This window comes from Merops nubicus, unplaced genomic scaffold (assembly GCF_000691845.1).
Source record: "Merops nubicus isolate BGI_N331 unplaced genomic scaffold, ASM69184v1 scaffold5042, whole genome shotgun sequence".
NCBI lineage: Eukaryota > Metazoa > Chordata > Aves > Coraciiformes > Meropidae > Merops > Merops nubicus.
In genome coordinates this window covers 21,634-39,003 of record NW_008591430.1, presented here as the reverse complement: position 1 = coordinate 39,003, position 17,370 = coordinate 21,634, and the positions used below count along the sequence as shown (strand labels likewise).

General features: G+C 39.6%; 1 protein-coding gene across 1 annotated transcript in view; it reads left to right on the top strand.

Moving 5' to 3' along the window:
* Positions 1 to 8,735: 8,735 nt before the first annotated feature.
* Positions 8,736 to 17,370, top strand: part of LOC103782474 (protein FAM13B-like) — a gene marked incomplete at its 3' end in the record, with an annotated part of 29,116 nt that continues 20,481 nt past the window's right edge. The window contains exons 1-5 of the mRNA XM_008950243.1: positions 8,736 to 8,903; positions 9,867 to 10,057; positions 10,475 to 10,687; positions 14,926 to 15,103; positions 16,608 to 16,752. Coding sequence (XP_008948491.1) covers positions 9,901 to 10,057; positions 10,475 to 10,687; positions 14,926 to 15,103; positions 16,608 to 16,752 — 693 coding nt within the window. The remainder of the gene's footprint in view (positions 8,904 to 9,866; positions 10,058 to 10,474; positions 10,688 to 14,925; positions 15,104 to 16,607; positions 16,753 to 17,370) is intronic.

Sequence of the window (17,370 nt, the reverse complement as noted above, 5' to 3'; positions counted from 1 at the left end):
TGTTTTTTATCTCCTCAGTCTTTGTCAGTTAGGGGTCTTGCTGTGTGTGCTGCTGGTAACATTAGGGGACCTGATAATAGCTCATTAAAAGACTTAATTTAACATTTGTCATGTGTGGTTCGTTGTATGAGAGCTGTGCAAGGAAGGAAGCTTTTCCTTCTAAGGTACATATCAGCATGTTTGTCAAAGCAGGTGGGGCTGGAGGAATATTCCATGCCTTTGGAAGGGAAGTTAGTGAGTTCCATGGAAGCAGCTTTCTGTGTCTGAAGCCTTTTTATGGTGTGGGTTTTTTTTTTCTTTTTAAATACTCAACCTTTTGATCCCTGGTCAAATGTTTATAGCTCAGGAGTGATGCCCTTTTCTAGGGCTCATTAGAAAGTGAGTAAAACCTGCCAAGACTGAGGTGATTTTCTTAGTTTGGATTTTCTTTTCGTGGTTATTTTGGGATTTTTCCCTCCTCCCCTAAGCAGCTGCAACTCTGAGGAAGAGGAAGTGATGTTGGTAAGAGAATGCCTTCAAGTTGTCCTTAAATTCTGTGTGTGACACCAGATTATTTTTTACTGCTATGTTGGCACACAAGACAGAAGTCTAGTAGCCATTGGGATGAGTGTGAGTTGACATCTTGCAGGGCAGTTGAGTATTTGAATCTGTGAAGATGAAGGATGGTAAACCTTTAACTTTGCCTGTCTTGCAGACCTGGTTATTTATTTATTAATCATTTCAGAAGCAAGGACTGTTACTTAGGAACCCAAAAAAACCCCCCAATTTATCCAAAACATTTGAGGAGGAGATACAGAATTGAAGGAATGTTAGATAGTCTGTGAAGGGCTCTGAAAGAGGGAGATGTGTTACTTGTCATGCAGTTTTTAAAGTGATGGATGCAGCAGTTACTCAGCAGAGAGCCTGTATATCTCATGTCAAAACTGTATTCAGGCAGAGAGTACAAGAATTTTGCATTGCTCCCTGGAAAGTTAGTAAAACTGGGGAATTAATTTTTGAGTCTCTTGGTGACTATAATTTTCTGTAAGTTATAAATTTAACCTGCAAGAACTTTGAGAATGATGACTGGCTGTGTCATTGTTTTTTATGTGTTGAAGCATAAGTGTTTTAGTAAATTCAAATTTGGCTTTATGGTTTTGTACTGGCTTCATAACCAACTGTTGGGATTTGTTAAAGTTCAGGCAGTTCAGATAAATTCTGTGTGTTCTTACAGCTTTAATGTATCTGTTACTGCATCTCCTACCCGGCTGCCTTTTTTTCTAATCTTTTGTAGGGCTGATTTGTTTTGAAGTCTTAAAAAAAAAATAGTTTAGAAGGTGATTATGGTGCTGAAAACCTGTTACATTTATAGCATATGGGTGGAGTCATTCAGCCTGAGAAAAGGGTAATATTTTGCAGCTGGATCTGGGGCTGTGTTCTGATTATAGTGAAATGAATAGTTCTATTGTGATAGTAATGAACAATTCTGCTTGTGAAATTTTATCCTGTGTATTTGTCTTAAGGGAAGAAAAATATGACAGGCTTGAGCTTAAAATAAAGATACTGCATTATGTTCTGTTCAAATAGCTTGCAGCAAAGGTTGCAGAGCCTTGTCTTTTATATCGAGGGGCTTAAATGGTTTATTTTCCTCCATCTCTGGGCGTTTGTAAGGACGTTTGGGTGGGGCAGCTGCTGGATCAGAGCAGAGTACCTGGTGGGAACCCTGCGTGATTGTCCAGGCTCCAGCCTCGTTGGCTGCTCTCTTCATTTGTCTCTTCTGTTCAATGTTCCCTGCGGTGTGTTCAGGATTAAAATTTGTGCTCAGCTGTGTAGGATAATAATACTTGGACAAAATTGAAAAGATGAGAGCTGGAATCTTATGAATGTGGTTCTTTCTTCCTTTATACTGTGTTTTTTAAAGCCTGTATATTTGAAAAGGGTTTTTTTTTTCCCCTTTTTTTTGCTGAACTTCACATTTCATTAAATCTTTTGTTGTCTTGTCACTCTCTTAATGTAATCGGGTTACCTAATTTTAGCCTGCAATGTAATTTCTAACCCTGTGATATCTGGTGGTATCTTCAGATTTGGTCACAATCAAGTTGTGACAAGAACTGGTTGTGGAGAAGACCTCATTAGCAGTCCCGTTTTCTTGCCCCCACCCCGCCCTTTTTCCCCCTGCCCTTACCCCCTTTCCCCTGCAATTCAAAGAGCCATTGGGACAGCGCTGAAGACTTCATTGAAACGGCTCTGTCCGTGGGAGCAGGGGGGTCTGAGCCTGGCCTTTATCCGGGTGGCACGTGGCCCTGGCTGTGACAGGCAGCGTTTCTCTGGCGGGTGGGACCCGGTACCTTCGGCAGCCACCGGGGCTGGGAGGGGGAGAAACAAGCTGATGATAAATCTGTGTAATAGGATAACTTATGTATAATAAATCAAGTGCATTATATATTTATAGTTTGCTTTTTTGGTGTCTCTGGGGTAGCTTGACCTCTGTTCCAAAGTCTAACTTCACAGCAGTGGTGGTTGTAAAGCTGCTTTGGTTTTATAACGTGTGCCTCTCGAGCTGCATAGTTTTACTGGTAATTTCTCCCCTTCTGTTCCTTTACTTTCATAACACTGTTGCAGTTAAGTCCTGTATTATCTGATATAGTGGCAGTTCTATGTGTGCGGTTGGTGGAGCACAGCTTTACATTGGGGGGAGGCGAGTAGGATGAATATAATGAGCTGTTACACAAGATACAAAAGCCTTTTTATTTATTAACTACCGTTGTTAAGAGTGTGATGGGATCTGTGCGAGCAGGAAGTTTCTTTATAATTCTGCACATGTGCATTGGCAGCAGGAGCTGGGAGCAAATCTGGCAGCGTCAGGGGTGGGTGTGAAGCCGTGAGCAAACATCGACTTCTCTCCGGTGTCGCTGATGGACTTATTGAATTCCTCTTGCTAGTGACCTGGAAGGATTATAAGTTGCTGTAATGCTGTTAAAAAGCCGTTGGATTTTATCTAGTAAGTGAATATAAAATGTTATCTTTGCTTATCAAAACACTTGAAAATCAGCTAATGTTTTGATGGTCTCTCCTCTTGCTCTTTCAAGATATGAAATTTTTTGGAATGTTGCTTAAGCCCGTCCCTGTATTTCAGGCTTTGCTAGTGTTACTGCAGTGCAGTGGCTAAATGCTTAATTTGCTGAAAATGTGAAGCTTTGTAGAGTTTTCTCTACCAGATTTTGCATGTAGTCTTAACTAAAGCCTGTCCACTTTTCTGCCTCTCGTGGAGAGGACACGCTGCTCGTGAAGATCTGTGTTTGGTGATGGGTTCTTTTGGGGAAAGTATAATTGGCTTCTGTTGGCTGAAATTGTAGACTAAACTTATGACTGGAAAATAAATACCAATGCTATGGTTCTTGGCTTGTAAGTAAGTAAATAAATAAATCCCAAATTAATTCAATTTTAGTAATATTTTTTTCAGAGGAGTTTTCATGAGTTGTTTTGGTGCTTCCTTCCGTGGTAAGGACATAAAGGCTTGATTTGAATTATTCTCATTTTTAAATTAGGAGGCTTGCTACTGCGTTTCCAGAAAACAAAAATTGCATTACATTTGCACCCTACTAAATCTGATGGGGTTTTTTTTGTGCTTTTATTGGCTTTGTCAGTATAACGAGTATTTTTGTCGGTTCTGAGGCTATCTCAGAAGTGCTGGGGACAGAAGATGGAGAATTTCGGATAATTGAGTTGAGGTCTAGTGCATGTGAGAGCTGTGTAAAATTTACATACATGCAAGTAGTGAGTTTCTTAATTAAAGAGCTGGTGTTCATGCTTCTGGGGATTCCTGTTGTGATTATGTACAAAGCAGCAGCAAGCTTGTCTCTGATTCCTGTTTGACCAGAAAGCAAACATGTCTGTGAAGAGTTAATAACTGTATTAAGAAACCAAAGAGCAGGAAAGCTGCATCTGCTTGAAAAGACATTTATTCTAACATGGTTTCCTTCAACACTGCAAGTTAAATTCTGTAGTTATACTTATTTTAAAAAATCATGCTTCTATGAGGGTGGGGAGTGTATTCTTAAGAGGACCAGTATGTTAAAGTTGAAATAATAACTGAGCCCAATTGTCTGATTTGCCAAGCCAGAGTTTTGCCTCAAATGCCTGGTTGATTTCAGACAGTCAAAAAGAGGAAATCTTACTTTAAGAATCTATTTTAGGCTGGTTTTAAAACTTTGTTCTTTAAATAATTTGTTTTGACTACTCAAATATATTAGCAGGTACTTAAATGTAGCTTTAAAACTGATTATTCTTTTTACATAGAGGATATTCTGTGTCTCTTCATATTCAAGAACTTGCACAGCTCTACACACTTTAAACTATGCTCCTGAGACAAGTATAGTTTGTCCTTTTCTGTCTTCTGGGTTTGTGGTAGTATTCTGTTTGTTTGGGCAAATAAGGGAGGTTTTTTTTTTTCAGTTTTTCTTTTTTTCTTTTATTTCTCCTCTAGTCTTTCTCCTTCCCCAACCTGAGCATCTTATTGAGTTTAACTGGATTCATTTGAATGGGCAAAATGCTGTTTTTCTGTTAGCTGAACAAAAGCTGAAACTCAGATGAGCAAAGGCCAAGAGCATTTCACACACTGGGAATGCCAACAGTAATCTGAATATACAGATGGCATAAAAATCACCAGGAAGTGGCAGTTATGATCACAATGTTATATTAAATTTTTTTTAAAAAAATTTTCCTTTATCTTGAGAAAATTTAAGCTCGAAGAGCAGAATGCTAGTTGCCTTTTTAAAAAAAACCCTCCTAAATTAACTAGTGTGGTGTAGAGTGGTGGCCAAGTGGGGCTGTGTTCTGCAGCAGGCTGTGCCCACAGGTTCCCAGGCAAGCTCCTGCTCATGCCTGGCAGCTGGTGCTGGCTGCTGTCCCTACAGGAGGAAAGTTTCAGTGAATCCAAGTTGGAATCTGTGTCACAGGTTTGGGCCATCGTTTTGAAATTTTTAAGATCTGTTATGATTTAGAACATCTCTTTGGGTTTGGCTTCATGGATGAGACGAATTTCTTGCTAGATAAAACAAGGGAATAAAAGAATTGCTTAAATAGTTGAGACTTGTGGCAGAAATTCTACACGCAGAATTAATGTTTTCATTCCTATGGGCTGGTTTCAGTTTATAGCTTACTTTGTTTATTTTACTCTTGGTTCTTGCTGTTTTGTTCCTTTGTTTTAAGGAAAGGTGGTGGAGCCGTGAGGACTTTAATATAAAATGACAGCCACATGTTCGTAGTTCAGCCATTAATGTAAAAGCTGAACTAAATTTAAGTCTAAACTTTCATATGTGTTCCTCAAATATTAAGTTAGCCATGTATTCTGTGTTTTCTTTAGTGTTGTTTTGTATGTGGGTGTGAATACTTCTTTGGTTGCCAAGATAAGTGAATGATATTATGATGGCAAAATGAAACTCGTGGGGCTGTTTCCCAGCAGACTCTGTGAAGTTCTCTTCTTATTTAAAACAAAACCAACCTTCCCCCAAAAACCTAGAATTTGTTTTAAAAACAACAGATGAGAGCACTGAAAAACACGATGCAGAATGAAACTCAGTGTTTTACCCTCATTTAAGATGCTTGGACTCAAGATGTGACATAATACAGGGTGTAAAATTGTGTTATGATATGTGGTTGCAAACAGGTATATTTTTAGTTAGCTGTAGTTAATTTTTTAGAACATTATTGTGGCTTAGGGGATCTTTGTAAATGTTTGTAGTAAAAAGGGAGGGGAAGAGAGCAAGTTGCAACCAGAATATTTATAATGAAGCACAAGCTAGTTGGGTTTTGGGTTTTCTGTTTTTTTGGGTTTGGTTTTTTTTTTTTTTTTTTTTTAAATGTGTTTCTCTTGACAGGACTTGTGAAGTATATAGGTTGTGAAATTGGGAGGGGGAAGCACATGGTCAAAAGGGTCAGGATAATATGGACAAAGGTAGCACTACGTGACTGAAGTGGATCAGCTCCTGTTTTCCAAGATGATTGATCATGGCAAAAAAACCCAAACCACAAAGCAAACCCACAGTATTGCTTTGTATTTGTAAAAGGCTCTGGAAATAATTCTGAAGGTTTTCTATTTTGCCCTCATTTTCATACGTGTGATTGAAGTGGTGTGTATGTTCCTAGTCAAGGGAGGGAAGCCGTTGATAGATATAAAAAGTGGAGATATGGTATTTAATTATTAACAGTTTCTGAGCTTACAGTTCAGATTTACAACGTTGGAAATAACAGGAAATAAAACTCCCTGGAAGGCAGATAACTTTTTAAAAAGTTTCTAGCTTTTTCTAGACTTGGTAAATACCAGATGCATTGTTTTATAGCCTGTGAAGAATACACCAAAGCCTGTACTAAAAGGCAAAAGGCTTCAGTGCTCTGCAAAGAAATGGGTGTGTGTAATGGTGCATTGAAGTGTGTGTATAAGGATGTGTGTGTCTGAGGGGGTGAAATTAAGCTTTCACTAATTCTTCTGGGTGATGATATGCCATATAAAACTTCGTTTAAAGTGCAAGCTTGGGTTGTAAATCCGGTTTTGCTCTAACAATGAGACAACCAGGCTGTTTCAACTTCATTGTTACGTTGCCAAGATAGTTAAAGCAGAAGTCTGTCTTTTTTCTTTCTTTCATGTCTCCCGAATGAAATTAATACTCAGGCAACCTATTTGTCTGCAGCACCTGGTAAAAGTGGCTCTGCTTTTATGTCAGCTAATGCAGCACAAAGTTACGTCTGCCCAGAAAGCTCAGGATTGTTCATTTGGTGCTGGATTTTATAGAAGTGGTTGCTTCTAATTTGCTCTTTTTATGAGATGATGTTTGTTCTGAAGGTTTGTTTATTGTTTGTTTTAGCGAGGCAGCCTGAAGCGTTGTGGCAGATCCACCAAAGGTTTTTTCCCAGCTGCCATTAACCCCACAGTTGGCTAATGTGAATCTTCCTGGCTCCCTGTGATAGGCTGACTTTGGAACTTAAGAAAACAGACTGTGCATCTTTGTATTTTTAAAATTGCATGGTATATTTGGATTGATTGAAATCTACTTGCATGCAAAAGTGATGCTTGCTCTCCCTTAATATACCAAAATAATAAGAAACATGGCTAGATGGTGTCTTTCTAAATTGTAGGAGAGCTGTGAATTGTGGCTGCTTCACTGCTGAAATGGGGCAGGATCTCTCAGTCACCAAGAATACACAATGACAGAATTGAACTTGATTGGTCAAAACAAACAAAGCCAAAAAGTAAAGCCTGTTGATTGGAATATAATCTTTATTTTCTGTTGTCAGCTCACCTGGAGTCCTGATCTCAGACCAGGATGCACTTGTGCCAGAGACATAACAGATTTACAACCAGTGTGTAATACAAGACAGTAGAGACAGATGACAAAGGACAGGAAAGAATATTCCTTGGTATTGCTGATGTCAATAGGCAAAGATTTAAAGGCTTGTAAGCCTGAAATATTTTTCCCTCTAGACCTCAATGCTAGAAAACTTGGACAAGGCAGGTGAAGCAGTCTTATATAGAGCTTATGGCCAACTCCCTTAATCCATGGGTGCAGCTTGGGAGGATCTGGAGCAGGAAGACGTTATTTATTCAAATTGTTGTCAGACCTCTGGATTCCTGGTGTCGTAGGCTAATGAGAGGACTGGTGTTTTGGTACTGAAACGAGAGTGGAAGGGTGCGAGGGCTTTGGAAGTGGAGATGGAGTTGATTGTACTGTTGTGGAATTGAGGCAAGAGCCAATGTGGGTAAAAAAAAAAGAGAGGCAAGGTGCATTTCTCAAGTCTTAACAGCTGAATTCTCATATCAGTCTTAATTTATGAAAGAGAAGGTTTCAGTATGTGTACTTTAAAGCCAGAGAAGACCTTTTTATTGTCTGGTTTTGGTGACATGTGTTGTGTTTGTATGTGTACATGTATATTGCAAGCTAGTTTTACCCAGTTACAGTTGCTTGAGATTAGTTAGAGTGGGTAATGGGTGTGAGCAAGGGACTGAGATGACCCTTTGACTGTATTTAGACACTAAAGCAGTTCTGTTGTGTTATGAAGGTAAAATTTAAGTTTTTTAGTACCACAGAAACCTAAAAAGGCTGTTGTTGTGGTCCATAGCTATTTTTGAGAACCAAGAATATGTAAAATATCCAGGTAGTTGAGATTCTAAAAGGTAGCAGAGATGTGGGTGGTTCTAGGGCATCTGATCTGAGGGAAGTTGCTTCTTGTGTCCAGATTTGATGATCAGGTGGAGTTTGAACTGGCTGTTAGGACACACAATCAACTTTCTAGAAAAGATAATGTGTACTGCTGAAAAATGGTTGACTCTGTGTTGTTCCTTAGCAGGGTCTTGTTTTTGTTGGTGACATTTACAGAAAGTGTGTTAAACCAGTACCTGAGATTCTTCTGAAAATTTTATAGCTGTTAAATGTTTGGGTATGGTAAGCACTATAAAACACTTCTAACCTACTCAGCCCTTTCTTTGGAAGAAGAAAGGAGACTGAAAGTTATTTCATAATTAAGGGTAAGATGTCCCACGCAAACTTTTGCTTTAAGTTTGGTTAGCTCTTAAGTGAAAAGGGGGATTTGCCTTTTTGTATCTTCTCCCAGGAGCCATGCTGATGTGTTCTTGATGCTTTCCTGTTCAGAACAAACTGATGATTTGACAAGGAGAATTCCGCAAACGTGATGTTTAAACTTGCACCTGAGTTGCAAGCTGCTGAGAACTTTATGGTCTAAAAATATTTTCCTTATTTTCAGATTAACTGCTGAAGTACTGATCGAGTTCTGCTATTCTTCAATGAGGAACTACAGGCTGATCTTTTGCCATAATCTTAAACAACCATAAATGACAAAAGAATGCTTGGTCAGTGAGGGCAGCTGGCGCAGAAAACGTTTTTCAAACTCGGCTGTTTAAGTACTCTGAGGTAGGTTTCTTAAACTACTTTACTTGGGCTATTAAAAAAAAGGTAAGCACAGATTTCAGTGTGTTTTATCTGTTCAAATTTATCAATTCATTAGTAAGAAGAGAATTACTTTTGGCTGCAGTGCTTTGACTAACAGTATGTACCATCCTCTATGAAAGTGATTGCTTGCAAGTATTAAGCAAGTATGTTCTCAGGTTTTTTTATTTATTTTGAAAAGACACAGGGTTTTTTGGCTAGAAGAAATATTTTGGTTTTGACAGGATAAAAGTTTAACTGAGTGACTTATGCTGCTTTTGGTAACACCTTTGTTATTTATCTAGATCCTTTATCAAGCCAAGACTTGCAAGTAACGCTTGGACTTCATCATGATAGGAAGGATGGCATCAGTGAGCATCTAGAAACTAGTTTTGGGGGTTTTATGTTCAGTAAAATTTTTGATTTGATGCAGGTGTTGAAAGCTTTGTTGTGTAGACCAGAAAAAGCAAAATGTTAGGAGTTGAATGCAGTGCAGTTTTGTGTCACAAAATACTTAATTATTTAGTGTAACTTAGGATTTTGGTTTGGTGTGATCCACTAGTTCCATTTCTTCTGAAGGGACTTTTGTGTTGGGTTTTCAAAGCCTGACTGGCAAATACTATCAGAAAACATGTGGATGAATCTAGCTATGCCAGAGTACCTTAGAACTTTAAGTAATGATGTTGTAATTAGAGTTTTCTGAGAAATTTCCTTTTCTGTTATACATATTCTTATCAGTCCTCTGTTGAAGATTGAACAGAACACCTCAGTAGTAGTCATTTATCTAGTTGGCTGTATTTGGAGTCATTACAGAACTTCTCATTAAATCAGCGAGCTGATTGAGAGAGTATTTGCATTAGATAATTAAACCCCATTGTGTTACAGATCAATACATTCAACAGTGCATGCTGAAGTATGATTTTTGGCTTTAATTCCTCTTATTGACAGAAAAGACAGCTTTGATTTTTGGCTGCAAAAAGATATGAGGAAGAGCTCCTCCCCTTCCTTGAGTAACTGCAACTCTGTTCTTGCTAACAAAATATTTGGAATTCCACTTGATGAGCTGCAGCAAGAAGGGCAACCAGACAATGAGGTTCCATTCATAGTCCGCCATGTCGTGGACTATATTGAGGAACATGGTATGTATTATCTTGCTGTGCTTTAAATAATAGATTTAGCTGTTATTCTTACATAATAGATTTTTTTTTAAATGTGATTTAGTTTAGGGTTTTTTTTGTGATACTTCCTTTCTTTACTCCTCCTGTTATATTTGATTACCACTGTTTTCTAGCTAACACTAATACAGTTAGCTCAGTAGGGAACTTCAGAGGCAGTGGTGTGGTTTGGGTACTGCTACCATTCTCCTTATCACTGCATTGTTAGCTGGCATCAGAATGTGTTTGAGTGGGAAGAGGACTGCTGGAAGTCTTGAAGAACTTGTCCAGAAAGTCTTTGACTCAATGTGTGAATTGTGCATATCTGGTTATTGGTATTTTCTGATATATTTGGCCATCCTAGATCTACAAGCTTATTTCTTTATCTTCTTCCTTACTCAGGGGGTCTGGAACAAGAAGGACTTTTTCAAGTCAATGGGAATGCTGAGACAGTGGAGTGGCTTCGGCAGCGATACGATAACGGAGAAGATGTGGACCTGGTTAAAGAAGCAGATGTACCCTCAGCTATTAGCCTTCTTAGATTCTTTCTTCAAGAGCTTCCAGAGCCAGTTATCCCAGGCAGTTTGCACACACATTTGATGCAACTTTCTCAAGGTAATAATTATTTTTAATTCAGTGTTTTTATTTTATTAACTTAAGAGCAAACCCCAATATTAGACTGAGATTCGTAGTGGTACTAGGGTGTCTTTGGTGTTCTGTGTAATAATGTGTGTATCAGGAGGCATTCAAAAATGCCTTTTCTTAGCAGAAAACCCAAGTAGGACTTTTTTAGGAAGCTCAGTCTCAATTCAGAGACACAGTTTTTCTCATACAGGTGAGTAATGAAGCTGCAGCATGTCCTGCTGATTAGTTCTGAGTGTTCCATGTTGAGTTCTGGCTGAGGGACCTGGGGTTGTTTAGCCTGAAGAAAAGGAGGCTCAGGGGTGACCTTATTACTCGCTACAACTCCCTGAACGGAGTTTGTAGTGAGATGGGGGTTGGTCTCTTCTGCCAAGGAGCAAGTGATAGGACAAGAGGAAATGGCCTCAAGTTGCACCAGGAGAGATTTATGTTGGCTGTTGGGAAAAACTTCTTCCATAAAAGGGTTGTCAAGCATTGGCCCAGTCTGCCCAGGGAGATGGAGTCCCCATCCCTGGAGGTATATAAAAGGCATGTAGGTGAGGTGTTGAGGGACAGAGTTTAGTGGTGGACTTGGTTGTGTTAGGTTAAAGGCTGGACTTGATGATCTTAAAGGCATTTTCTAAGCAAAATGGTTCTGTGGTGCTGTGCTCTTGTACCTGGATGCTGGACACCTTGAATCAAAGTTCTTTGACAGTTTCCCACCACTGATGCTTTAAAAGTGCTAGGGAATGCTTTTATCTGTATTCCTCTGAATTTCACTTCCTCTGCCTGTGCTTCCATGGCACTTAAAGCTTTTGTGTGGTAGAGCTCTCAAGCCCTATACTCATATCATATTTGCTCTCCCACTGTGGATTTTTTTCAGTTTAAAATTCAGTTGTAGGAGGAAGAAAACACCTGTCACCAGAATATTGTTGCTAAGTGTGGTTTTTCATATACTGCACAACCTTGTTCTGTCAAACTGACGCCCATATGTTGGCACAGTATTTTCTTTACCAATTCCCCACTTGTCTGTTGGTATCCACTCTCCTGGGTCTTTTGGCCTCTGCTGTGTTGAGTGGTGTTGGAGGTGATTCATAAGTTGACTAGTCAAAAGGTTTGTCTTGCAGCACTAGGTTATTAATGTCCTCAAAGGGGACATTGATTTTGGATGACATAACTGTCACTGCAGGAGCATTGCTCACTTTCCAGTGTCAGGTCGTGCTTCTCTCCAAGTGCTGGGCTTATTTTGCTTCATAAGGTGCACATTTGATTTAATTTTCTCTTGTTGAGTTTACTTCTGATAAGAACTTGATGGTGCTCGTGATAGTCCTGTTTGTTCAGAGTGGGAACAGGTTTGTGGGATGAGTAGGTACAGCTCAGTTTTCCTCTGCAGCTGGGCTGTATTTACCAAGTGCTGAGCTGGGGGATCATCTGCAGCAGTGTGAGGCTGCTTCATTTTCCTCCCTTGGTAACCCATATACCCTGAAACTTTGAATGTGAGGTGGTTACCTGGGTAGCTGGTGAGCAGAGGTTGAGTGTTGGTATGTGAGGCACTGAAGAGTCTTGTGCTAGAAACAGTTTTTTGGAAGCTGCTGACCAAAGAAGCTTGTTAAAGCTGAAGTTCTGTCTGGTTTTCATTCAAGTAAATGAGAAACTTAAGTGGATAGGGAATTTCATTAGTGTTACATCCACTGTTTGGTTGCACTGCTAATGTCATGGTTCATTGGATCTGCTTAACTAATAAACCATTTTTGTTTTGTTTTTTTTTTTCCCCCTCCTGAAAGAGATGATACATTTAAGGAATGCTGCTAGTTGCTCAGCTAGTACTGCTGTGGCCCTTGATTTGCAATGTTACCTGTCAGGGCTGGGAATGGGCAGAGGTGTGCTCACTTGGTGTGACAGTGTAATTCCCTTCTAAGACCCCATTTTTGCTGGGTGAAAATTGTTTTGTGTTTTTGTTTTTGGTTTTTTTTTTATCTTTGGATAGATGACTGTGGAAGGAGTTACATATGGGTTGTTTTGGGAAAAGAGCTGTTCTTCAGCATGGAAATCCCCATTTAGTTCCCTTTTGTTAAATAGCCAGAGAAACTTCACTTAAACTTGCAGCTTATTGTCTTTAGTGTCTTTTTTAAAATGTAAAGTAATCTTTTCAGAAAGATGTAAGGTTGCTTGTACTAAGGAAATCAAAAACACATAAACCTCTAAACTTCGTTTCCTGGTACTAAAATTAGAGTTTTGTTTTCCTCCTCTTACAGTTTGACTTTTGATATTTGGGCTGATAAGTATCACTCATTTTCCAGAGCTGCAATATCAGCTGCATTTTAGAGAGAGAAATTGCTTACAGAAATACAGAGGGTGATAGTGATTTTGGATCCGTATGTTGCTTCTGGTTTATGTTGCTTCTGGTTTTCCCCCTCTCAGGCAGGCCTTCCATATCCTTAGGTTAAGCTTGGTTCTCAAACCAGCTTCATTACACAACAAGGTGTGGCCTACATGCATCATTTGAGGCCAGTTCTGTGCAGGGCTAATAGTGGCTCCTCAAAGGCAAGTGATTTCAGTAACTGGAGTGTGAATTTGACCACACTAGGCCATGTGTCCCAGAAGTATGTACCCATAGTTTACTATCAAAGGACTTATTTACAGGTAAGAACATTCTCACTTTAGGTCTCTCTGTCTGTTGCTCAAAACCTAAATTTTAGGACAGGTTGACTGGGCAAAACATCTGCTTGTGCAGGATGGGCTGTCTGTCTCCTCTTGCTCTCTTTTCTTTTTGAAGGTCTGCATTGTGAGAGTATATTTTTAAGTTTTTTTTCTTGCTGTTCTGTTTCGTGAATGCATTTCAATATTATGTTCATGGGATTGTGTTACTGTGTTGAGAGAAGGGTTTTTCTGTTCCTGGTTACCTGTGTTCAGGTATGTGTCGGCTGTGTCTGAGCAGATGGCATCCTGCACAGTTACTGTTTGGGATCACTGTACATATGAGCAGGGAATTTACTCACTTCTTTGATAGTAAGGACTAGGATGACTCTCAGCTCTCTCATCTATAGAGGCAGAGTGACTGTTCTTCTTCAAACATCCTTGTCTTTTTCTAACTGATCTGAGAAGAGTTTTCAAATGCCTGAGAGAGAGAAGGGGGAGCCCTGTTCAATTCAGCTTTTCTCCTGGTTTGATTTCCTGACACTTCCTTTGTATGGAGTTTGTTAGGTACAAACAATTGTAAGCTCTTTGAACCGTGTTGCCTGTAAGGCTGATAATGTAATAAATGAGATTTATGGGGAGGTATTTTGAAGAAGGGCATAGTTAAATGTAGGGTGAGAATGAGGAAGGTTTATAGTGACCTTTTTTCAGGTCTGAAATCGAATCAGCAAGCTTCAAGCTAAGTATGTGTGAAGATGATTGCATTGAGATTGCTTGTATTCATCAGTTAACTATTATACAGGGAAGCAGAGTGGTGAGAGTGGGATGCTTGCAGAGGAAAAAGTGTCAAAGCAGCTGGGCTAAAACAGAATTTAACTAGCTTTTAAGTTAGCTCTATCTCTGGGGCTGTTATCTTTAGAGCTCTTACTGTTATATAGCCATGGTGAAATGAAAGGATATGGAGGAGCTATCCCTATGTAATCAGCAACCTGAGTGTCTGTTAATTGGGAAAACATGCTCAGAACTACTGACTGGATTTAGCAGAGGAGAATATGGGGGGAATAATTGGTTCAGGTTATAAATTTCTGCTTCATAGAAGATATTTAGTTTATAGTTTAATTTATCTTTAGGGAAAGTAACCTGATGGCTCTGCTCTGGAAACAAGACAGGGGAGGTGTGGCCCTTTTTCTGTTTGGTTTTGGTTTTGGTTTTTTTTTTTTACATCCTCCTGCCTCTTCACAACCCCTCCAAGCCTCTGCTGTCATTGAAGAGGAGTGACAGAATAGGAAATGAGTTGTCAGCCTCTCTTGGAAAGGTCAGACAGGAAGAGGCTGAGATGAGAGGATGAGATGCTGGGACAGATAGATTATGATGTACTACCACCACAAATACCCTGCAGATAAGTGGGCTGGACACAGATTTTGAGTTTGGGGTGGGGGTTGTTTTTTCCACTTCTTCCATGGAGAAATCTGACCACATTGGTTGTACTTCAGAAGTAATTCATTGTTGTCAGAACTAAAAAGTTGATCAATATAAAAGGTGCAATAGCAGATATTTCTGTGACTAAATTTCTGTAAAACTATTTTTTATTTCAGATTATAATAATGAAGATGAATTTGGAAAAAAGCTGAGGTTCCTCTTGCAGCAGCTTCCACCTGTTAATTACAGTCTGTTAAAGTTTCTGTGTAAATTTTTAGCTAATGTAGCATCACATCATGAAGAAATTTGGTCAGCAAGTTCTTTAGCTGCAGTCTTTGGCCCGGATGTTTTTCAGTAAGTTATTTGTAAAAGTTTGTGTAGTGTTTATGTGAATTTTTATGTGTACATTCTGTAGTCTAAAGTCTTTTGTAGACCATGGTTAACAGTAGCAAGTGTACAACATGTTTTGGGCAATATCTTTCTGTTCTCCCCACTCCCTCGCCCCAGTTTTGTTTTACAATTTTTGCTTGGATCTACACAAAAAAACTTGTCTGTGAGCCATGGCATTAGAAACCACTGATTTGATTGTTGCATTATTGTAACTATACTGACATTCAAAAATTTTAGAGATGGCATGCAAGAGAAAGCTGATCAAGTGCAAACATATACTGGGGTTTCCTCTCTGCAGGAAAATAGTTGAAAATAGTTATACTGACATTCAAAAATTTTAGAGATAGCATGCAAGAGAAAGCTGATCAAGTACAAACATACACTGGGGTTTCCTCTCTGCAGGAAAACAGTTGAATTTTAAATGTTCTTCATGAAGAGTTAATTGACCAAATAGCTGTTACTTTATCACTTCTAAAAATAAACAGCTTTATAATGCAGTAGTGTGACGATACACTTAAAATGTTGTGTGTTTGGAATGGATTAGGGATAACCACAGAATGGATCTTTAAGGTCCCTTCCAATCCAAACCAGTTCCAGCACCCCTGACATGGGCAGGGATGTCTCCTACCAGACCAGGTTGCTCAAAGCCCTGTTCATCCTGGCCTTGAGCACTTCCAAGATGGAGCATCCCCAACTTCTCTGGGCAGCCTGTTCCATTTACATCTAATCTAAATATACCCTTTTTCAGTTTAAAGCTATTACCCCTTGTTCTATCACTACATGCCCTTGTAAAAAGTCCCTCTCCAGTATTCTTGTAAGCCCACTTTAAGTGCTGGAAGGTTGCTATGGAGTCTCCCTGGAGCCTTCTCCAGGCTGTGGCCTGACCAGATTAGTTGGTCAACCCCAGCTCAGCCTGTTTTCATAGGAGAGGTGTTCAAGCCCCTCAGATCATCTTTGTGGCCCACTTTTCATTGGCTTCTCTGTCACTTGAAGTTATGTTCAGCTCATTCCAGGGACTTCCTGGATTGCTTATGCCCTGCTGTGTTGTCCCTCTGACAGATGTCAGGCTGGTTGAAGTCTGCCATGAGGACCAGGGCTTGGGAACGTGAGGCTCCTCCCATCTGTCTATAGAGGGCCTCTTCTGCTCTGTCTCCCTGATGGAGTGGCCTGTAGCAGAACCCTGCTATGATGTCATCTGTCCCTGATTAAAGGGAGCTTTAATCCTGGCCTGTAAGCTCTGGGTGGGCTCCTCATCTGTCCCCAGGTGGAGCTCCATGCTCTCCAGCTGGTCACTGATATAGAGGGTGACATCCCCTCCTCATCTCCCATGCCTGTCCTTCCTAAAGAGCATCAATTCTTCCATAGTGGTGTGAAGTGTAGCCCTTAGTCATAGAAGTTATTCAGGGGAGTTCTCTGGGGAAACAGTTGGATTGAGACTTTTAAACTAAACCAGCATTGAAATCATTAGCATTTACACAGATGTGGAGGATCTGAAAGAACAAGAAATAGTTAGCAGAATAATGGCTGGACTGCTGGAGAACTACTATGAATTCTTTGAAAATGAAGAGGAAGATTTTTCATCTACTAATGATTTAAGCTCAATAACTGAGCAGGTAAGAATATTTTAAATGGCAATATGTTATCACTTAAGTAACTGCTATACACATTTCTGTTTGTTAAAGATAAGTTGAAACCATTTCCTTTGGCACACTTTCCAGAAGTTTCTTGCAAACTGACACAAACCCTGGCATTTCCTTAAATGCATTTTCTTAACATAGATATGCCTGTGAAGTTGTTGCTGTGTAGTGAGCATAGCTATGTTATATTAAAAAATACATAAGAACTAAACCAACAATGGTATCCCAATGCAGATGTTGTTAAGCTGTATATAGGGTATAGCTTTTAATTACCTTTTTAGGAAAGGAGAACTGGTTTTTAAGCAAATGCAGAACCATGCTGTTGTTGGTGCTTTTCAGTAGTATTTCCAGGTGTGCCTTACAGAAACATGCAGGGTCTCGCATTCCACTCAATGATGTTATCAGTGGTGCTTCCTTATGCCAAATTTTTGGAGTGGTGTTTCTGATTCTAAGACTTCAAAACATCATCTTGATATTAGTGGGGAAGAGTGTTAAAATTAGAGAAATGAAGCCAAGTAGAAATAGTCTGGGTCCTGGTGTTCAGCTGTCAAGATTGCCAGATTCACCTGCCCGTGTGGCTGATGGTATCAGTCA